Source organism: Mastigoproctus giganteus, chromosome 8 (assembly GCF_048544385.1).
Source record: "Mastigoproctus giganteus isolate SK-2022 chromosome 8, ASM4854438v1, whole genome shotgun sequence".
Lineage (NCBI taxonomy): Eukaryota > Metazoa > Arthropoda > Arachnida > Uropygi > Thelyphonidae > Mastigoproctus > Mastigoproctus giganteus.
The window spans coordinates 21,181,000-21,205,974 of NC_143582.1; the positions used below are offsets into that span (position 1 = coordinate 21,181,000).

Here is a 24,975-nt window from a genome sequence, read left to right on the forward strand (position 1 = left end):
AAGGTGGACTCCACTGTTATATGAGGTGCAATCAAAAAGTTCAGAGCGAAAACTAATATTTAGGAAATGAAGCATGTTTGCTCTTCAAATGGATCTGCTTTGAAATGGCTCCTTGACACTCTATATACCAATTCCAATACTTCTGAAAGCATTCTTGATAGGCTTCTTTTGAAGTTGCTTATAGTTCCAGTGTCATATACTGAATAATTTCCTCAACTATTGCAAATCAGTGGCCTTTCAAGGAGACCTGGAAAGGAAAAAAAAAAAAAAAACATAGGAAGCCAAATTTTGAGTGCATGGTGGTGGATGACAGTGATTGGAATGATTCACATTAAATTCTCAAATGGAAAGTGTCAAGCATGCAGGACCATTGACATGATGTAATTACCAATTTTCCAAAGCCCACTTTTAGGGCCATTTTCTTCAACAGCATCACGCAACTGCTGTAGAACTGTTTTGTAGTATTCCTCATTCACTGTCTGACCATTTGGACAAATTCATAATGAACAATGCATTGTGAGTCAAAAAATATGATAAACAAGCAATAAAATTTGATGGAAATTTTATTGATTTTTTGGGCCTTGGAGAAGAAAATATTCAACTGAGAGAAATGGGCTTTTGTTTATCACTTTTTTGATGTTGGAAGAAACTAAGTGTGGGTCGTTGGTTGCAGCAAATTAATGTAGATTTTGACATATGATCACTCACCAGTCTCTGTGATCATCAGTGAGGATGTGACACAAACTTGAATGAAACACATTGTTACCAAACCTTGTAACAAGATTGGTGAGGGGAGTGAAGGGATCCTCTTACCAAGAGAGGCTTAAGTTCTGCAAATTGCAGTGGCTGAAGACTAGGCACCTGTGCAGTGATCTGATTGAGGTATATAAGACCTTGAATGGGTTGAGCACGCTGAATTCTGATGGGATCCTTCCACTTGTTCAGATTACGAACCTAAGGGGGCATAAATTCAAATTAAGAAAAGACATGTTGAATAGATGTACGGAAATTTGCCTTTAGCCAGCGGGTGGTTAATTGCTGGAACAAACTTCCATCTGTCGTTGTGGAAGTTGAAAGGTTAAATAAATTTAAGGGGGGAACTGAACAGGCATTTGGAGGGAATGGTGTGTTTTTTTTTTTTTTTTTTTTACTATTATTATAGGGGGAAAAAAAACCATATTCCATAAAATAGTGCTCAAAGTGTACTTGAAAAAAGTTAAATACTATGTACAAAAAATAATTTTTTTTAACCTTTTCAACTGTTAATTAAAATGTTTTGCTTTTTTTTAAATTTATTCTTTCAATTATATGAGTAAACACAACTTACCATCTGGCTTTACATTGCTTGGCAGATTTCCTATGCAATAAGGAAGCAATTCGCGACCACTGATTCTTTCCATATTTCATAACAGCTGCTTTCAGTATTTCATCCTATAAAGAATATGAGATTTTTTTTTAAAATACAAAAACGAGAAACAATTTCTATGAGAATGCTGATATTTTAATAGTTATTTTACCACACTTGCACAAAATATAATTAAAAACAATTTTTAACCATTTATTTTATTGATTACATTGCTATGCTCAGCAATAGTAATAATTCATAAAGATAATCATGGACTAACCACTTTCTATGAGGATGGATTGGGCTAATGAATTAGCAACATGGCAAAATCAAATCATGAATGATCAGAGAATTGTGTGATTGCTCTGATGACTCATGATTTTAATTTTGCTGTTTATCTCCCCCCATCAGACCTTTATTTTAAGGTCTGATGTGGAATTTTGTTGTTTACCCCCACACATCAGACCTTATTCTAAGGTCTGACATGGGGGAGTATAAACAACAAAATTTTGGAGTAAAAATCTTACCTAAGAACAGCTAACTCTCAAAAGAGCTCAATAACTTTCTCCTGTTATATGTAACAGTTGAAAGCCACATGTATGCATCCACCAGCCATATATACTAATCTTTCCAAATGATTATGTGCTTCATTTATAATCAGTAAGAAAGGCAGACTGACAGCCTACCCATGAAATGTATTAGGAATAAAAGTTTCATATAAATATGGCAGAATGCCTACAGAAAATAAGATAAGGAAATTCTCTACTATTAAAAAGTTTTCCTATTTTTAAAGGACAGGCATCTGTCCTTTTTCTGGTCTGCTTTTAATATAAATGACTTTATGATCAAATGATATCAAGAAATCATGCAGTCAACAAGTAATGGAAGAATCTGCAAAATAATTTTAAAAATCCCCAAAAATTTCCTAATTCACCTCATATATAGATGCAATTCAAATCTTAATGAAGCCAATTTCCATCTATAATCTCATAAATCTTACACACATCTTCTAACAGAATGTAACTATTCATTTCGTCAACTGCCATTTATCTCACTGCCCCAAATTACTCAGTGTTAATTTTGCTTTCATGTTGATTCACACTAATACTGCTTGTCAGAATTTTATTAATTTAGAATCTGTCTCTTTTTGATGTCATCTGGCTGAAAATCTATCATATCAGCAAACTACAAATTAGGAAAAATGTTTTTACTTCTTGAACTTGACCTTCTCCAGCCTTAAATCTCAAATTAGCTCCTTATAATAAATGGATCCATATTCCAATGAAACAGATTCAGTTGTTAGGCATATTGAGGCTTTTGATATCATCATTCTTCTCTTTCTTGGTGATTCCCTTCTACTTTTGACTTTCTCTCTCTCAGGGTTATTCGGGAACTTTTTTTTTCCCTGGTGCAGCATAAGCCTCAGGATTCCTTGCATCATATGGATATTAATAATAATAATAATTATTATGCCCAGATTATTATATTACTTATGCATTTGCCTATTATTTGGTATTTACAAATCCAATAACTCCTCAAAGGTCAACAGCTGATGATAGCTATCTTCTAGATGCCTCAGTTCACAATTTTATGAATATTTCTCTTTCCACACAGCATGTCAAATGCAAAGATCTTCATGATTCTTATTATTCTGTTCACTGGCTAGATTATTATTTAAATTTCTTAATCTTAATATTTATTCTGATCACATTACAGAAATTATTTTTGTAGGAATGTAACACCCCTACTTTCTCACCCTACCATAAGCTTGTCCTTTATATAAACATCTGTCGATTAAATCAGTCAAGACTGTCTGAATTCAAAATGAAGCATATTTCAACTGGCTTTCATCAAAAATCCTCATTTCCATCCTACACTGATACAAAGCAAGCAACTGACACAAATGCATTAACAAAAAAAAAAAAAAAAAATTATTACTCCTGTTACTTCAGGTATTTTCATATTTTTTTAAATTTTATTTATTAGTAATTGTTATTTATTTTTATCTATTAATCTTCATTTAAATGCTCAAATTATATTTTAGTATATTCTACTAAACTGGATAAGGACATATCATCCTCTTAGTCCTTGATACATAGTGTATTCCGTGTGGATGTGGCACTGCTCATCTGTGTCCTTTTTTGATTCTGACTAATATTTACATTTTGTTTCAGAAGCACATTATGAAAACAAGTGTATCAATTGTTTTTATAATGCTTTAAAAATTGCCATAATTACTTAGTAATGTAAATTAACATTTATTTTATCCTTTATTATTTCCTTTAAATGTTCATTAAGTGCTGAAATTGAATGTGTATATTTATTATCTTGTTCCCACACTTGTTCTATCCTCGCTTTTCATAATGTAGCGACAGCTTTTACATAGTATAAAAAAAATGAAAATTACTTTTTCATATATTTTATTGGAATATTTATTATTTCCCCTATTTTCTATGGGGCCTTAGTTTTTCCAACTGCAGTTTTGTCAAATGTGATAGTTTCAGAATGTATCCTCTGCAGTTGGCGAGTATTACTGTATGCTGTTTCATGCTTTTGAGATATGTTATAACACTTGAACTGAATCATGCAGTCAGAAAACAATACTCATACTAAAACATGGGGGAATAGTCCTAATGAGGAATTTTCTTGGAATGATTAATTCCTTTGAATAGAAAACATATTACTATCAGCCTGGTAGCACAAATTGTATAAGCTGTAACATTCGTCTCAACTGTTTGTTCCATATTTTCTAACATGAAATTTGTCATTGCTTATTTGATATTAAAATAACAACTTTAATGTTATGAAATCTCACGGACAATAACACAATTTATGTCATTATCTTGTAAAATTTATTGTGTGAATTGTGAAATAAATTCTGAACATTTTTATATCTCTATAATTTTTTTGTTGTTGTTATTTGGTTTTTAGGAGCATTTGCAACTAAGGTCATATTGCTCCGGGGATATGTGGTGGTCTTTGCCTGACCTTTCCGAATCCTCCGTATTTGGTGGTCACTGGCTCAAACCCCGGTCTAATCAAGAAGTATGTTTTATGCACTGCTGCTCCTGCCCACCCGGCTATGGAGGCGCCGTAATTTTTTTGCATAATTTCTTCTGATACAAGAAGTTTGTATAAGATTGTGTAATTTTCTGTATATTTCCTTTTCTTGCAAACAGTTGAGTGATTAACTATTTCAGGTTATCTATCACTAAATGGTTCCCCCATTTTTTTAAAGCAAATCTTAACTATAAAAGAAGTTGCCTTCTATTTGGATCCCTAATTTAGCCTGAAATGGTTTCTTTCATATTTAGTTCTGTTTTTCTATATCCTCTATTACAACAACAGCAAAATTGACCTGATGCTCCAGGTGTCGTCATTCTTCAGACATATACTTTATGTTTAATATTCTGTCTTTGGTAATGGTTGTGTTAGATCTATTTTTAGTTCTGTGACAAAGGCATTCCATGATTCCCCACATTTTCCCCTCACTGCTCTTTTCGCAACAGTTCTTTTGTTCTATTCTATTTGATATGTTAAAGACTAAAGTAATAAGTATTTTTTATAGGGTTTTCTTTTCTCAATGATTCTTGTAATTTCATTATTCCATTTTTGAAGGCCCTTCCTTCCCTGCCACCTTTTTTTTTTTTATCTAAACTTTCATTTGCTGCTTCAATTAATATTTTAAGCAAATTCTGTCATTCCAAATGTAACCCATTATTATATGGCATCTGATAAGATGATACTTTAAAATTTTTTCTCTAAATTTAGGCTGAACTAAATTTCAGCCAAAAAGAAAAATAAATAAATATATATATATATATATATATATATATATATATATATATATCAAAAATCGCGTGAATTTTCTATGGGATGCAAAAACATGTACATTAAAGAATGCTATCATCGTAACACTGCTTCAAGTATTACTCACCTCAGTGTTTTTCCAAACACCTCCTTTTATTATAATACGAGGCATTTTCAAAAATATAGAGATATGACTGTTTTCAGAACAAAATAACTACTAAAGTAACGTAAAAACAACCTATGCACGGTACCTAGTTTCTGTATGATGTATAAGAAAAAATTTATAAACAAATGCTATCATCGTAAAGTATTACTTACCTCAGTATTTCTCCAAACACCTCCTTTTATCATAATACGAGGCATTTTCACAAATATAGAAATATGACTGATTTCAGAATAAAATAAGTACTAACGTAAAAACACACAACTTTCCAAACAGGTAAACACCAACTCTAGACACCTGCTTAACTAAATTTCTGTCTTTGGTAATGGTTGTGTTAGATCTATTTTTAGTTCTGTGACAAAGGCATTCCATGATTCCCCACATTTTCCCCTCACTGCTCTTTTCGCAACAGTTCTTTTGTTCTATTCTATTTGATATGTTAAAGACTAAAGTAATAAGTATTTTTTATAGGGTTTTCTTTTCTCAATGATTCTTGTAATTTCATTATTCCATTTTTGAAGGCCCTTCCTTCCCTGCCACCTTTTTTTTTTTTATCTAAACTTTCATTTGCTGCTTCAATTAATATTTTAAGCAAATTCTGTCATTCCAAATGTAACCCATTATTATATGGCATCTGATAAGATGATACTTTAAAATTTTTTCTCTAAATTTAGGCTGAACTAAATTTCAGCCAAAAAGAAAAATAAATAAATATATATATATATATATATATATATATATATATATATATATATATATCAAAAATCGCGTGAATTTTCTATGGGATGCAAAAACATGTACATTAAAGAATGCTATCATCGTAACACTGCTTCAAGTATTACTCACCTCAGTGTTTTTCCAAACACCTCCTTTTATTATAATACGAGGCATTTTCAAAAATATAGAGATATGACTGTTTTCAGAACAAAATAACTACTAAAGTAACGTAAAAACAACCTATGCACGGTACCTAGTTTCTGTATGATGTATAAGAAAAAATTTATAAACAAATGCTATCATCGTAAAGTATTACTTACCTCAGTATTTCTCCAAACACCTCCTTTTATCATAATACGAGGCATTTTCACAAATATAGAAATATGACTGATTTCAGAATAAAATAAGTACTAACGTAAAAACACACAACTTTCCAAACAGGTAAACACCAACTCTAGACACCTGCTTAACTAAATTTGTTGCACGAAAAAGCTGACAGAGGTTTAAAAGTCACTCAATAACACACTGAGTACGATATTATCAGCCCAAACTCCGCCAATCAGTGACGCGTTATATCCTCATGGCGCCCAAGGCAAAATGGAATTTGGGGCCCAATCTAAACTTTCCTGAGGTCCTTATTGCTACTAGTTGTCTTAATATAGAAATTTTTATATTAAGAAAACAAAAATGACAGTCGATTAAAAACAAGACCCCTCTTATAATTGTTATTTTTTTTTACCTTCTAATTACAACTATTTTTCTCAGTTCACGGGTTTTGTTTTACCCTTTTTGGCTGAAATTTAGCTCAGCATTCTCTCTTTAGTTCTGTAGGTTATAGGTACACAAAACCTACTTATTCTGAGGTTTTTATATCCAGAAAACTTTATTGTAAATGATGAAAATACTTATTACTTCAGTCTTTAACAGATCAAATAGGATAGAACAAAAGAACTGTTGCGAAAAGAGCAACAGTTCTTTCAACAGAAAAGTGCGGGAAAAATGTAGGGAATCATGGAATTCCTTTGTCACAGAACTAAAAATAGATCTAACACAACCATTATCAAAGACAGAATATTAAACATAAAGTATATGTCTGATGAATGACGACACCTGGAGAATCAGGTCAATTTAATAGTATATACCCTTTTTCTTTAGTTCTGTAGGTTATAGGTACACAAAACTACATATTCTGAGGTTTTTATACCCAGAAAACTTTATTGTACATAAATTTATTTTCTGTATCATGATGAAAAAGGTAAGAAACAGATAGCTATATAGGTAAAACTTTAGTTTACTGTAGTCGTTGGCCACGGCCAGAGGATAACGTAAACTAAACGGTACCATGGCCAACGACCGGTTTTTGCTTAAATCCCTCCCGAAGTCGGGTAAAAACAAAACTTTTTTTCACTAAACAAAAATGACAGTCGATTAAAAACAAGACCCCTCTTATAATTGTTTTTTTTTTTTAACTTCTAATTACAACTATTTTTCTCAGTTCACGGTTTTGTTTTACCCTTTTTGGCTGAAATTTAGTTATTTTGTTAGTAGCTATTTTATTCTTTTTACCATTTTTTGGCTGAACTAAATTTCAGCCAAAAAGGATAAAAAGAAAAAAAATATATATATATATCAAAAATCGCGTGAATTTTCTATGGGATGCAAAAACAACATGTACATTAACGAATGCTATTATCGTAACACTGCTTCAAGGAAAAACACTTCACCTCAATATTTTTCCAAACACCTTCTTTTATTATAATATGAGGCATTTTCAAAAATATAGAGATATGACTGATTTCAGAACAAAATAACTACTAACGTAAACGTAAAAACAACCTATGCACAGTACCTAGTTTCTGTATGATGTATAAGAAAAAAATTTATAAACAAATGCTATCATCGTAAAGTATTACTTACCTCAGTATTTCTCCAAGCACCTCCTTTTATCATTATACGAGGCATTTTCACAAATATAGAAATATAACTGATTTCAGAATAAAATAACTACTATCGTAAAAACACACAACTTTCCAAAGCGATAAACACACAAACACCAACTCTAGACAGTACTGTAGTTTAAAAGTCACTCGATAACACACTCAGTATGAGAATCTCGTCTAATACGAGAATCTCGTACTCAGTGGGAGATTACCAGCCCAGCCAATCAGTGCCAATCAGTTTTTTTTAATTTTGATTGGCTGGGCTGGTAACCCAGCCCAGCCAATCAAAATTAAAAAAAAGGAATTTGGGTGACCCGTCTATACCTTCATAGGGCCCAAGGCAAAGTGGAATATGGAGCCCAATCTATACCTTCCTGAGGCCCAAGACAAAATGGAATTTGGGGGCCCCCATCCGAAAAAAAAAACTAATAAAGAACAATTTAATTTTATTGTGACAACAAAACAAACAAATTATATGATACTGTATAAGAATATTTTCTTATATTCTTATAAGAATAATTCCTGACTAAATATAAAATTTCATGAAAATCGGTAAAAACATTTTAACAAAAAACGCAATTTTCAAATTACTGTCAACTTCAATTAAAGCTCTAAACTTTCTACCTTGGCAGGTAGAAAGTTCAGTTTCCGGTAAAAATCACTTAAAAATATTAATAAAAAACAGCAATGAGTTTTTGCCACAATGATTTTGGGGTTCTCTCTGATCGGGGCCATAAGCATATGTCTTTTTGCCTGTAGGATAACGCGCCACTGCCGCCCATACAAATGTATAGGAGAAAATGTATTTAAAAAAAAACAGAAAGAAAAAACTTATTAATTCCATCTAACAACCTGCTTTTTTAAAGTAAAGTGTTCGTAGAATTAGTTAGGAATGATTATGGAGTATGATTTCTTACATTGTTTCCAGAGTAAAAATGTACCTTCCGGGAGAGAAAATCACTCAACACTGGCTCGAGAATCATAGTTCGCCAACAATAAAAAAAATAATTAATAAATATAATAATAAAATAAATTAAAATTCGAACGCGGAAAAAAATCGGGAAAGCTGCTTTATCGGATCAACTTCTCCAGTGATGGAACTAAAGTTGAACTTGATAGCTGGATAAAATGACAAGTAGAAATATCAAGTACTGTATACTGCATCTAGTGTGATGCACGCTTAAGTCACTCGTGTTCAGGTATTAGGCAGACCCATCAGTTCGAAAAGTGGGAGATAACCTCCGAGTCAGTACTCAACACCAGACAGGGCCGGCCTTAAGTCGATTGGACCCAATCGGGCGTGGCAGAAAAATTAAAGTTAAATAAAAAAAGAGAGATAAATTATAAGAGAAGGAAAAAGTTTTTTCTTTAAAGTTAAAGAATTGATTTTAAAATGTATTCAAATCGCGCGGTACTCCTGTGAAACCCGAAACAATGACTTTTTTTTTTTTTTACATATGTTTCAAAAAAATTATTAGCATTTTATCAATGAGTAGAAAGGACGCAGACAAAAATACTGTGTTTATTTTTTATTATAATTTTTTTTCAATTCGTAATATGTGAAAAAGGAAGGCTGTGTAATTTATACAGCCTTCCTTTTTCACATATTACGAATTGAGCAGTGGTTCTCAACGGGGGTCCATGCCGTATTTCTGAGGGGCACAGGTTAAAGTTGGGGACCTTGGAAACTGTTAAGTGGGCCACGAAAAGTTCACTTCTAAAATAAAATTATTACTGATATAAAAAAAGAAATTAGTGAGATCCTTTCCTTGGGGATCTCATTAAACTAAGAGACATAATATTATTGTAATATTTTTTGTTAGGAGCATAACTGTATATTGTCAATAAACAAAATATTATGAGTAAAAATTCTATTATAAATAAATTTTTGTAGTTAATAAACCCCTTTTTTATTATTAATATTCCATATATTATAAACAAATAATACATGTTACAAATGAAGAGTGCACTTAATAAAGTACATATTTATTATAAATATTACATTTATTATGTATTGCTTTGTTTCTATACAGCCAACAGGCCCTGGACTTTGTTGTTGGCCATGAATAATACATTTCATAACCCCTTTATATGGATCTTTTCTGTTTTCGTTTATGGCGGGAAAATTTGTTGCAATGTTACTTGAAGAAGAAGAAACTGGGGAAACGAAACAAAAAAATTCAGCCAATCACAGAAATTTTTATTTTCTTTATTGGCAGAAAAAGTTCTCCAGCTCTTATCAAGTAGCATGTACCATTCTGTGATTATACATTTAAGTTTATTAGAACATGAAAAAATTTACTCATTACCACCAGTGTTTTCTAACTTGTAAGGAAGCCTGAGGCTTATGCTGCACCAGCCAAAAAAAAAAAAAAAAAAAAAAAAAAATCCCGAGTTACCCTGAGAGAGAGACATACAGAAGAAAAAAAGAGAAGAATGATGGATGAAAGAGAAGAAAGAACAAACCCCGGGGTTGTTACTCATTGCTGTAGATTTATTTTTTTCTTTTTTTACTATTCTTTGCATTTTGTTACAATTTGATAGAACGATTTGTCATTTTATTACTCTGATGTCAGCAATTTTTCTTTTTTATTGAAAATTTGTTGCTGGATCATTTACATATCAGAAAACATATAATATAGAGTTACCATCTTGTGCACTCATAAAAAGAGGACATTTACATGTTTTGGGGCGAATAAAAGAGGACAAAAAGTTCATCTTGGATTAAAAAAGAGGACAAATATATTATGCAAATAATAAAATAAAGACAATGAAAACCACATTTACTGATGTTTAGGATTAGTACATTCTATACAGATTTTTTGTATCACTAGAAAATGTTTCACATTCAAGTACAAGTCCTTCATCATGTTTCTTGTATAGCATTTCCTTTTACTCTTAATGGCATGAAGTTGTGATCCATCCGTTTCGAGATAATTTCTTTCAGAGACTAAGACATCTAGCACTTCTGCAGCTGAGCTACTTTCCCTTTCAATTCGTTGTATGTGTGTATGGAATACACTCATGTGATTACATGAACCAAAGATGAATCTCACTAAATCCATTTTCAAAGAAACTTTTAATCACAATGGGAGGTTTTTCTTGAGACAGAAAATAAGCCTGTAAAGCTGGAAACATATCTATGAGCCTTGTGATGCTTGGAAATAATGAAAGCCATCTCGTCTTGCTGTGAGAAAGGAGCTGTCTATATTCAATCTCAACAAACTCACAGTATTCCTTAAGCTCTTCAGTCCGGACTGTATAATTATGAAAATACTGGTAAATTTTAAAAACAATGTTCTCTACATCAACTTAGTCTGCGGTGCTTCTGTCACGTGACTCAGTTCCCATTGGCTGACAGTTCGGAGGTTGAAGTAGCGTTGGGTAAATTATTTTAGTAATCAAACTGAACCCAATCTAATGATGATATCACGATATGGAATTAATAGTTGATTTTTATTAATATTGTAGTAATGGCATCTATTAATAATGATTTTTGATCTTTAATCGGGTGCTAATTAGTGCTAGTTTGTACATGACGTCATACTCCACTGAACTCGTATTACAGAGACGTGACTTCTAACAGAATACTGAATTAACTATGGTAGATTATGACGCCCCCTTCTGAAAGTAATTGGAACTAATAAATACCAGAAGTAAATCTTTAGCCTAAAATAAATTATCTGGAAACCGATACTGAAATTGGTAGGCTGCGCTACCTTATCGGATTTTCATCCAAACCAGCACAAACACAACCTATGAGTTCTCGAGAAGAGTCCAGCTCCTCAGCTCCAGAGGATGTTCCTCGGGATGCGGGAGATGGGGCTGAGGCTTCGGGCCCCCTCCTCCCTAGGGCGCCAGTAACAACTGCTTCCAGGAAGAAGAAAAAGAAAACTAAAAAGAAATCCAAGTACCGGGAGCCTCGCTCTCCCCCTCTGCTTCCCCTTAATAATAACAGTAAGTCTCCTTGTGCCGAGCCCCCAGATTCCGACCCAGACCCGCTGATGTCATCAAAATTAGAATTTAGCATGTCGACACCAGTTGCCAATTCAGCTACTAAAAATCCAGCTTCAGATTCTTCTCATCCACAAGCCACACCACCACTTCTGAAACTGGCCACTAAGGCTTCTTCTGCATCTCCAGCAGCCTTCCAACTTGCTGTAGTTCAACCGATATTGCCAACCCCAAAAGCAGCTTCCGCATTACTCTTAGCAAGCGATGCTACCCCGGTTCCTGCAGTAACTAGCAATACAGCCTCTACTGCCCAACAAAGCTATTCAGCTGCAGCCACTCCTGCTACTCTAACTGCGGCTGCTCTGACACAATCGGCCCTTGATCAAACTATAGCGGCTGGAATTCAAACCTCCAGCAAGCTGGCAATTCCATCTACATTAGTCCCAACTCTGACTGTCAACACTGATAATACTTCATCTCTATCCCTGCATCAGGTAGTAGCAATGCTACACAAAAAACTGGTTGCGTTCCTAAACCAAGACTCCAATAGGATTACAAAGTCAGCTAGCAATACGGTACAAGAGCTTTGGAATAATTTGGAGACTATCTCCACAGCTCTCCTAATAGACAATAAGAAACTAAAAGCAGTTAATGCTGAACTCAAGTCCAAAATCCAGCTATTAGAAAAAGTGGTTGATACAGTCTCCAAGTTCTCATCAAATTTCTCAGAGAGTTCTGAACAAGACATGAGCCTCCTTTGGAAATTCCGCTGGCACGCACCTATGTTGCTGCAGTGAAAACACAGCCCTCCGGAACCAGACCAGAACCAACCTCCAACCTACGGATAAATAGATCAGAAATGCAGAGCCCACAACATGTCCTACTACTGAGAGCCAATGAAGATTCTGAGTTAAAAACAAGTAGCGCGGTAAAGGACCTTGTTCAAAACACCCTGAAGAATGAATTTAAATCAATCAAAGTCAAGTCACTGCGCCCTGTAAGAAACAGAGGAGTTATTATTGAAACTGCCTCAAAACAGGACCTGGAAAACATCTCTACAGCGAGTTCATTTCAAACTGCTGGGGTTACAGCTGGTCCTCCAAAGATGAGTAACCCATCAGTGATCATCTATACTATCCCCAATTCAATGACCAACGACGAGTTGGCAGAAGACATGTACCACAAAAACCTGGTGGACTATGGAGTCACCTTGGATGAAATAAAGAAAGGAGTAACATTCAGATTCTCCACAAGTGCGAAAGGCAGCTCTACTGCCCATAGAGTCATAACACTAGATCCCTATCTTTACAAAAAAGTTATATCGCTCAACAGAATTTTTCTGGGCTATAGTTCCCACAAGTTCAGGCCATTCACTGTGGTAACCAAGTGCTTCCTTTGCCTGGGCTATGGGCACACTTCTGTCCACTGCACCCACACTTCTCCAACGTGCGGACACTGTGCCCGAAGCGGACACGTTCATGCTGAATGTCCATACCGAGACGAATTTCCAAGCTGCATGAACTGCAAACGGAGAAAGAAAGACCATCAACACTCAGTTAGAGAGGTAAATTGCCCAGAGTATCAACGAGCTCTAGAAACTGCACGGCAAAGGACCACTAATGGATAAGAACCTAATTTCTCAACAACAACTTACCAGACCTGCCCCGGCAGTATCATCCTCAGCAGCCAGTAATAGTCAGAACTCCAGCCAAATTAAATTACGCATCATGCAGATAAACGCTCACCATTCCCGCACAGTTGCGGATGAAATACGACAGGCAGCCGAGACTCACCAAATCGACATAATTGCAATACAGGAGCCATACACCATCAAAGTCCCAGCAGAAAACACACACAAGATAGTGGGCTATTCAATGCAGACAAGACTCATACAGCCAGCTAGCACTGACCCTAAGACCTGCATAGTTGTACTCAATAAGCATATTGATGTCCTTATAATTCACGGGCTCTGCACAAAGTTTGCTACTTGCATCCAGGTTAGGTTCTTTTCAGTCACACTATATATCATCTCCCTCTACTGTCCGCCTTCCAGGGATATAGATGACTTCCTAAGATATATTGAGTTTGCCATTGACCTTCTTAACTCTAACAGTATACTAATAACAGCAGATGTTAATGCCAAATCCCCATTGTGGTTCTCAACTTCCTTGGATGCACGTGGGCGACTTCTAGAGGAATTAATTCTGAACAGAAATTTAACCATCCATAACCTACCCAACAATCTTCCGACATATTGTAGCACCACTGGACAATCTAATATTGATGTCACACTAACCACCAATGACTTAAGGATATGCGTCTGGGATTGGGTCACAATACCGGACTGGACGATAAGTGACCATCGGGTCATCTATTTTCACATTGGGACCAGGCGCCTGCCGACAACTACTAAGGAAAGAGTGACAGAATTAGTAAGGTTTTCCCTAAGAACAGTCGACTGGGATGCCTTCGACTTCTCCATCAATAGAGACTTTCCAACACATGACCCTCTTCAATATGAAGAAGCAACACCAGAAGAATACAGTGAAGTAATACAAACAGCAATTACCAGAGCTTCGTATAGAGCAACAAGGAAGAAAGTTCCATGCAACAGACCTTGTGCACGGTGGAACACGGAACTTATGACACTAAGGAGGGAAGTCCACCGCGCACGAAAGCAGTATCAGAACCGACGAAACTGGCCAGCAGCAGACGTCGAAAGGCTACACAGGGAATACTTGAATAAAAAGAATACATAAACCAAGGCAATAGCAACTAGAAAGCGAGAAACCTGGGCTACATTCGTCCTAGAATCTGGAAATTCAAACCCCTGGGGGTTACTGTATAAAATCACACGGGGAAAAACCTTCACAACAGATATCTCTGGCACTGTCCAGGCTGATCAAAATGAAACCACCAACTGGACTGACTCTGTCAGTGCCATCATAAATAAGCTCTTCCCAGACGACAACCCTCAGAATGACTTGCCGGAACACAAAAGTATCCGGAAGAAGAATGCCGAATATATAACACAGACCCAAGCTGAACCCTTCACCGGTCTGGAATTGAATCAGGTCCTCAAAAAAGTAAATACGAAAAAGTGCCCGGGAGTGGATTTAATTGAATATGCTTTCATCATTAGATTTCACAAATTAAAGCCAGAACATCTTCTATTATTGTACAATAAATGCCTCCAAAAATCAAAGTTCCCCCAGCCCTGGAAGGTTGCACTTCTCCGCCTAATACCAAAACCAAATAAACCAATAACAAACCCTCGTTCATACAGACCAATTGCCCTGCTGGCAAACCTGGGCAAGACCTTGGAAAGACTAATGGCCATCCGAATCACGAATCTCTTTCTCTCCAAAGGTATGATTTCACCAGCCCAATATGGATTCACCCAGGGCAGATCATGTGAAGATGCCCTCTCTGATTTGATCCTGCATCTGGAAACTTCGCAATCCAAGTATGAACTCGCTCTGTTTATTGACTTCGAGGGGGCCTTCGATAATGTATGGTGGGAAAGTGCACTGGAACGTCTTCGCACAGCAGAATGTCCAAACAATCTTTACTGGCTGTTCAGAAGCTACTTCTCACAACGTACAATAGTAGTTAAGTCAAAATATCACCAAGTCCTTAAACCCATCCACCGTGGGTGTCCCCAGGGCTCTGTCCTGGGGCCCTTGGTGTGGAATATGGTGCTCCACAGCTGGCTCAGTAACAATTTTGAAAAAACGAAAATCATAGCATTCGCCGACGACCTCACCATCGTGGTCGCTGGTCATTCCAGAGCAGCCCTCGAATCCACAGCACAGCGAGTACTCAACCATCTCTCTACCTGGACAACAATCAACAAATTGCAAATCAACCCTGCCAAAACTAAGATGATGGTGTTTAAAAACCGACTCGACTTACGAAGGCCTCCCCAGGTCAAAATCAACGGAACCCAGCTAACCTTCGTAGAACAGACAAAAGTCCTGGGAGTAGTAATAGACAACCGTCTGTCTTTCTTCCCCCATCTACAGCATCTGAGTTCCAAGACCAAAACGTTCTCCGCCGCAATTATACGGATCTCAAGAAGTGAGTGGGGACTATCAAAACGAACCCTTCTTCTTTATTATAAAGCTGTCTTTCTCCCAATAGTAACCTATGCTGCCGGGGTCTGGTTTCACAGAGTTCCCATCATTAAGATGAAAGAAAAGCTAAACTCTATACAAAGAGCTATGTTACTGGCGACCCATCGAATCTGCCGTACAGTCTCTACAGCAGCTCTCCAAGTTATAGCAGGCACCCTCCCTCTCGACCTTTACACAATCTACAAGGGGCTCTATCGAATTAAAAAAGGTATTCCGGCAACGATCCTGGATATAGAACTCTCACTAACTACGGATATAAAGCAGGAGAAATCTCGATGTCTCAATAAACTCTTCAATGTATGGCAGACCAGATGGGATTCTTCTACTGTAGGGGTTGTAACTCGGAGTTTTCTTCCTGAGGTAACCTTTGCAACCACTAAAAATAACGCCCGATGGTTCTCCCTCAGCCTCGAATCATCCTTTCTCATTACCGGACACGGTTCTCTAAATGAGAAACTGCATACACTGGGACTCATCGACACTCCCTACTGCTTTTGCGGACAAAGTGAAAGTTGGAAACACTTGCTTCTAGAGTGTGTACATTACAACGATATCAGAAACCGTCTCCGGAATAAGATCCAGGACTTCCCACCAGCAGATCTGCATCAACTGATATGTACCCAAAACAACCTCGAAGCCTTCCAGACCTTTGCAGCTGAGGTATTTGCCTGGAGGAGGACACTGATCGTCAGTCACCGACGTGGAAATGCGATCATTAACAATTCCACTGCCAACTGAAAGTCACCCCTTCTACTGACTATTTTTTTTTTTTTTTTTTTTTCTAACCTCCGTTCTGCATTGTTTCCGGGTCCTCCCTGGAACTAGGAGCAGCTTTGGCTCACCTTTTCTTCTTTCCCACTATGTGCAGGATAGATAACCACTCTCCCATTTTTTTTTTTTTCTTTTTTCTTTTTCTCTCTCTGCTGGCACCCGATTTACATCTTTCTCTTCACTGTAGCCAGGGTGTGGGATTAAAATTATTTATTTATTCCTTAATTATTTTTATTTTTTATTTATTTTTATTTTATTATTATTTTTATTTATTCTTTTTTATTTTTCCTCAAACCTGCGTTCTGCACTGTTTCCGGGTCCTGCCCTGGAACTAGGAGCAGCCTTGGCTCACCTTTTCTTCTTTCTCCCTCTGTGCAGGACAGGTAACCACTCTCACATTTTTTTTTTTTTCTCTTACTCTCTCTCTCTGCTGGCACCCCGACTTACATCTTCCTCTTCACTGTGGGATTAAAATTATTTAATTATTCTGTAATTATTATTATTTATTTTTTTTATTTATTTTATTATTATTTTATTTTATTTATTTTTTTTTTTCATTTACTTAGCTTCATTTTTTTTTTTTTTTTTTTTACTCGTGCTCTGTTCTGACAACTGGGATGTGGACTATCATTGGTGCCAGACAGCTCTCCCTTTTTTTTTTTTTTTTTTCATCACAGGGAATTTATTTTATTTTTCTTATTTTATTTATTTATTTATTTTTTATTATTTTTTTTATTTTTTTTATTATTATTTATTTTATTTTATTTTATTTATTTTTTATTTTTATTTTTTTATTTTTTATTATTATTATTTATTTATTTATTTATTATTTTTTTTTTTATTTATTTATTATTTATTTTTTTTTTGTTTTGTTTTTTTTTGCACCACGGGAAATACATTTTGTTTCTGTTTTTAGTTTATTTAATTTTTATTTTATTTATTTTTTTTCCCCTCTCTGGAGTGGGCCCCCAGAGAAATCTGGCCCACCTTTTGGCAACTTCAGGTGGTTCAGAGTCTCGTATCGAGACAGTACGTGCTCCATTGGGACTGGCCCACCTTCCTGTGGTGTGGACGAGTACCCAGAATCATCTATCCAGGTGATTGATGCTTCTGGGTAGCCAAGAGGTCAGAACAGAACAACAGAACACACACACAATACACACAAACCGACGTCACACACATCTGGCCCATTTGTAGTGATACTGTTCTTCACAGAGATACGAGGCGGAGTTGAACTCACGTTCTAGGAGCCGCCCTTTACAAAAACACATGTCCACATGTCCATTCACCTAAGGAGAAGACTAATGTTACTTATTCTCAGATAGGTACCACCACCCAGACAGCAAAAATTTCTTTAATTTTGCAAAGACATTATTCTCTTCTTCATTTCGTCTCAGTCCTCCAAACATTGTATTGCAATTGTCCCCAGTGAATGCAATACATTTTTCACACAAACAATTTTTTAATGAGTTTCTTTAACATACGTAGAAATGGTATCTGCAGTCTCGTTAGGCATCTTCTGTAATTCAATTAATTTTGTTTTGTAACCCTCCTTCATTTACATCAAAATACTGAATAATTAATGGGAAGATTTTTTTCAGAACCATGATTACTTCCATCAGTTGAGACCCCACAGTACGCAATTTTATTTTATTTTAAAGTTTTTACAGTAACATTAAGAGAATGATTTGCAAGTACAAAGTTTACAATGGCTTCTGTCTTGGTTCTAGCGCAGAAAAATCTTTTTGCTATCTCAGAATCAAAAAATACATTTTTTAACATGACAGTTGTGCAATCCATTGATTTGTAATCCTTTAGTTTTCAGCATCAGAGAGTATTTATTGCCTTTCAAGAAAATTGGCGACACAGAAGGTGCAAAGGCAGAAAGCAGCATAGCATTTTTCATAGCTGTGCATCGTGCATTAAGGGTAGTTGAGCATTTGAGTGACATTTGTAAATTTCGTTTTTCAGACAGCAGGATAAGTAAGGATTTTAAACTGCGAAGAACAAAACGTACTCAATAATATGCAATGCTATAGCACCACGTTTCGTGGATAATTTTAAATTATTGATGAAAGTAATGACATTAATGTTATATAAATGTTGAGAATTGTAATACGGTACTATTTGAATTTCGAGATCGATTAGTGGTAACTTTTCTTGACATAATTGAACTCAATGAATGCGTTGCAGAATAAATATGTAAATCTTTGAAAATATCGCTAAGAAGTAATGAATTAGAGTTGTACAGACTTATTGCACTTGTACTGGTTGGTAACAATGATGTAATGGTTGGTAACAATGATGTATAATAAATTAAAGGTTGAGATTACCTGTCTGGTTCTCATCAGCTGTGTTTTCATTCACTCCAACTAGCGGTGTCTAGGTGGTGTTCCAGCTCTCGATGAGTGTCTGCTACGAAACAGATTTTCTTATTGTTCTCACACTCACCTGTTCAACAGGCTAAATGTAAGAAGCTTTAGAGTTTAATGAATGTTGAAGTTTGTCATTTTATCACTGATAAAGGATAAATTTTCTCCAACGGAAAAGGATTCATTTTCTCCAACGGAAACATCAGAAATAACAGCATCAATATCGGGTTCAATATCCGCAACATCATCTTTTCCAGCACAAACTAAATATATAGATGTAAAAAACCAAACGAACACCAATGAACTGGAACTATTAAAAATTTTAGTTAGTGAACAATATCCAAGTGACGTCGCTAATTATCCAGACATATTAACAACGGCTATGAAGAGATTTCGTCGCATACAGAGGCTTGTTATGTCAAGGAATTACATTATCTTACAACTTAGTAAATTAATAAGAGGAGTTTACCTCAATATAGTACGTGGAACACTTCCGTATGATACCCTCCAGAAATTAAAACGAAAAAATCGACAACTTACCGGTACATTTAAATAATTAAATAATCAATTTAACACAATTCAAAATCAATTCAAAACAATTAAAATTCAAATTAACGCAATTCCACTTATCGTGAAGTGGACCCGACACTGTTTACCAATTTGGTAAATCAATACAATAAAACGTTAACCACATATCGTAAAAACGACTACATTACTATGGTTCAGTTGAAGGAATTGAAGTCCAGAACATACAATATTCCTGCACTTTTTGGTCAGGTAAAATTACACAAGCCTGGATTTCCGATTCGACCTATTGTTTCCTACAGGAACTCGGCATTTTCAGCCTTAGCCACACATGTATATAACATTATAAAACCTTTTAGACAGGTTATACAATTTGGGATTAAGAATTACGGTACATTATTTAATAATCTTAAAGACTGTAGACTCGGCGACAATGACAATTTATTCTCATTAGATGTTATCTCATTATATACGAATGTAAACGTTGAATACACATTAGATATTATTTGGGATATGTTAAATAAAAACTCGACACCGATTAATTATACGAAGCTGCCTATTAAGGAAATTTTTCACTTAATTAAACTATTAGTTGAGGCTAACTACATCACCTTTCGAGACAAGGTGTACAAACAAATTTTTGGATTACCAATGGGTTTGAGCCTGAGTGGCTTAATGTCAGAGATCTATCTCTCAACGATTGAGCAGATACATTTGACACCTTTTCGTCCCCGTATCACATACTATGGGAGGTATTTAGACGATGTTCTAGTTATTACCGATAGTAGTACTATCCAAGACATTTTACATTCGTTTAATAATATTCATTCTAGACTCAAATTTACATTGGAAAGGGAAGATACGGATACTAAGTCATTAAACTTTCTAAATTTCACGCTTACCCGGGACTCGAACAAAATACAATTTAGCATCTATCGAAAACCCACAAACACCGGTATGCTTCTACATTATAATAGCTACCACCCATTCACCTAAAAAGATCGATAATCTTTAATCAATTTATAAATGCCTATAAATATTCAAAGACGGATTCTGCTTTGGACTCAGAAATACAAATATTAACTAGCAGATTCTTGAACAGGGGTTATCCCATTAACACAATAAATCGAATTAGGGTACAAGCTAAGGATAGGATACAAAATACTGCACCAATCAACAATAGTAATATCAAAAAATACTTTATTTCGGTCCCATATGTTGAACAGTGGCACAAACAGCTTAACAGAGTCTTTAAAGATACCGAATTTAAAATTATAGCTAGGCCTATACGGAAGTTACACACTATACTGAACAATCGCTCGGTTCTTTCCGCGTTCGCAACACAAATTAATGATCTGGTATACAACATTTCTTGCGGTGATTGCGACTCGTCTTATCAGGGTTCGACGCGGTTTTCTCTTAATATTCGTGTAAATCAACACGAAGCCTCAGTTCGTGCTTCTCGTTCAGCAGCGTCAGAATTAGCCTTTCATGCCATTAACGAAAAACATACTTTTTTATTTAACGAGGCCAAAATACTTAACGTTCAACGTAATTATACGCGACTATTAATTGCAGAAACCGTTGAAATTAAATTACACGAGAATTCTGTTAATGTTCGGCGGCCATATTTGATCTCCGATGCGTGGACCTTTACGCGCATGCGCGTAGACATATAATCACTATTTAAGTTGCAGGTTTAGCCTGATTCGGTAATTTTCATTCCTGTGATCACGACAGTCGGTCGAAAAGCATTGTCAGCTTCAGGAAGGAAAATCGTTTTGAATATTTTCATTAGATTCTTTTAATTGCGTTAATTTGAATTTTAATTGTTTTGAATTGATTTTGAATTGTGTTAAATTGATTATTTAATTATTTATATTTTACTTTAATTATTTATATTTTACTTTAATGTACCGGTAAGTTGTCGATTTTTTCGTTTTTTCCGTTTTAATTTCTGGAAGGTATCATACGGAAGTGTTCCACGTATTATATTGAGGTAAACTCCTCTTATAAATTTACTATATTATTATCAACGTAGAACATATTGAGTATTACAGCTCTGATTCATACTATCTAATTATCTTACAACGTGGACCTTGTAGACCTAACGACCCGTTCCCAAAAAAATCAAAGCACCAGGTCGTTTTCAGAAAGCTATTACAAAACAATAATCAAATTGGGTCTCGAAATGAACAGATTTTGGTTGTGTTATTCCCCGGGTGGTTGATTGCTGGAACAAACTTGGATCTGTCGTTGTAGAAGTTGATAGCTTAAATAGAATCAAGGCAGAAATTGACAAACATTTGGAGCGAGGGAATGGGTGAAATAAGGGGTTTTTTTTTTGGCTGATGCTATATAAGCTTGCTTTCTTGCATGGTGTGCCCTTATCTAATGCTAATTTTTCCCAGCACTCATATTGTTGTTGGTTTAGGGATTTATTAGGCACATCGGCAACTATGGCCATAGTGCGCCATACAAATGGTAAGTATTAATGCTATTTCCTGTAAGATAGAGATAATTGCAAAAAATAGAACCAGAAAGTTAGTTTTTGACTATTTAAAGGAGGTGGTATACATTAATCATTTTAGAAAGGTAAAAATGCTTGAGACATTTGCTTTATTGCCTCTAGGTGTAAAAGGGTCTTCTGTTGTGGCGTGAGTGAAAAGATTCTGGCGTTCTCTTGTATATTTTAGACATCAACAAGGATATGTTTTACTGAAAGCACTGCGTTACAGTGATGACATTCAGGGTGGAAACAGGGGCTCATATCTGGTGAGTATGGGCTTGGCACACCCAGGGTCCTGAGCTGGATATCATCATTCTTCTCTTTCGTGGTAATTCCCTTCTACTTCTCAGTCTCTCTCTTTGGGTAACTCAGGATTTTTTTTTTTGGCTGGTGCAGCAAAAGCCTTAGACTTCCTTGCACCTTACAGCTAATTTTTTTTTTTTTTTTATGAGAACCCCAAACACGAGAGGTATTATAACCTATAGTACTTAGTACCGTGCTTGGGTTGGAGGTTGAGAAGACGAAAGAAGATATTTGTTGATATTGGACTTGAACTTCTGTAGATTGTAATTTTCAGGAAATACGTATGAAGAAAGGTTGTTCCAGAAAACGGCAGTTGAATGAATAATCGAGGAAGATGAAAAGTTGATTCTGTGGGTTTGAAGTTGGACAGTAAATGGATGTTGGCTGGTGGTGGCACGTGTTCGGACTGTTTTGAAAGAGAGAGCGGGAATTATAGAAGCCAATTCAGTGCCCATGGAAGTATCTGAAGAAGAGGCATGCAGCAGAAACAGTGCGTCTATGACAAAGCGAGTGGAGAGACTCTGTTAGAGATGAATCATTAATTAACCTAACTGCCCTCTTCTGAATGGAATCAAGAAGCCTGAGAGAGGTTTTGGGGGCACCACCCCAGATGTGGGAACAATATTCCATGGCAGGGTGGATTTGCGATTTATACAGAGTGAGCAGCTGTTTGGGAGAAAAGTAACGCCGAGAGCGAAAGAGAAAACCAAGTTTTTTAGATGCAGAGGAAGCAATATTTGTAATGTGCTTGTGCCAAGAGAGATTAGAAGTCAGGGTAATCCCCAAAAGAGATATATCCTTTTGCCTAGAAATCGGAGTGTCACTAAAGATAAGCATAGGAGCAGAAGAAGAATCCTTTTTGCGAGATATTAGACCAGATTGAGTTTTAGAAGGGTTGAAATCAACTACGTTGTCTTTGCCCCACTGGAAAATTACCTGAAGATCGGCATTTAAGGAATTGGCAGCAGATTTTCGAGAAACCTGGACAAGGTTTCTCAAAATGGAAAGTTGAATGCAATGTGCTATCATCGGCAAAACTATGGATAGGATTTCCAGTCAATGGAAGAAGGTCGTTGATATACAAGAGGAAAACAGTGGAGGAAAGAACTGAACCTTGGGGGACGCCGACATTAGTGGAGAAGTTAGAAGACAGAGAGCCATCTACCATCACCCTCAGTGAGCGATGAGAGAGAAAACTGGATAACCAATTACTAAAAACAGTTGGCAAACCATAAGATGGAAGCTTGTTTAGAAGACCTTTATGCCAAACACGATCAAAAGCCTTTGAGATGTCAACAGCAACTACTTGTGTTTCACCGAACCTTTCCATTGAATTAGTCCATAAATGGGTAACATAAGCCAGAATAATCACCAGTGGATCGACACTGACGGAATCCATACTGGCGATCGTTGATCAGACGGAAGGTTTCTAGGTAGTTTAAGAGTTGGCGGTTAATTGATTTCTCCATTACTTTAGAAAGAGTAGAAGTAATCGCAATGGGACGATAATTGGATGGGAGGGATTTGTCACCCTTTTTAGGAACTGGCTGGATATGAGCAAATTTCCAAGCAGAAGGAAAAACACCTTTGCAATAAGAAAGTGAAAAAAGGCGGCAAAGAATAGGAGTAAGTTCAGGAGCACAGGTTTTGAGAACAAGTGGAGAAATACCATCAGGACCTGGAGCTTTCTTAGCATCAAGATTTATCAAAATCCTTCTGATATCCTTTTGACGGAAGACCACAGGAGGCATTGAATTGAGTGTGTTAGGAATGGTGGGAGGTGTTTTACCAAGATCATTAATACATGAGCTCGAAGAAAAATGGGATGGTAGCAAGTCAGCTTTATCCTTGGCTGAAGTGACAACAGAACCATCTGGTTTGGACAGAGGTGGGAGCAGAGATGGGCAAAAGTTGCGGCCAATAGCTTTGGCAAGAGACCAGAATGCACGGCTACCATTAGGGCAAGAAGCAAGTTTTCTACTCTTAGCCTGTTCAAACTCTAGTTTGGACTGATTAATAACTGCTTTACAATTGTTGCGAGCTTTGGTGTAGGCAGAAAATGAAACTGAAGAATTAGAAACAAGCCAATTACGATATGCAACGTTCTTCTCTTGGACAGCCTTAGCACATTTATTGGAAAACCAAGGTTTAGATAAAGGACGAGATTTTAAAGTGGAGTGTGGGATAAAGGATTCCATTCCTGCAAGAATAATTTCACTGACACGATCTGAGCAAACGTTGACATCAGAAGTTTTGAAACAGTAATCAGACCAAGGAAAAGAAGAAAAGAAGTCTCGCAGGTCATCCCATTTTGCATTCTTGTAATGCCAAACAACACGAGGTTGGGAATAGGCATGAGATAAAGGTTCCATTGGAGAAGAGACAATCACCAAGTTGTAATCTGAAGTGCCTAAAGGACCTCTCACTTCA

General features: G+C 36.0%; 1 protein-coding gene across 1 annotated transcript in view; it reads right to left on the reverse strand.

Moving 5' to 3' along the window:
* The window catches only part of LOC150081325 (cell division cycle 5-like protein), a 60,215-nt gene extending 54,635 nt beyond the window's left edge, over positions 1–5,580 (reverse strand). Inside the window, exons 1-2 of the mRNA XM_090379168.1 lie at positions 5,474–5,580; positions 1,328–1,431 (exon numbers count right to left, since the gene is read on the reverse strand). Coding sequence (XP_090235294.1) covers positions 1,328–1,431; positions 5,474–5,518 — 149 coding nt within the window. The 5' untranslated portion in view covers positions 5,519–5,580. The remainder of the gene's footprint in view (positions 1–1,327; positions 1,432–5,473) is intronic.
* Positions 5,581–24,975: the final 19,395 nt, after the last annotated feature.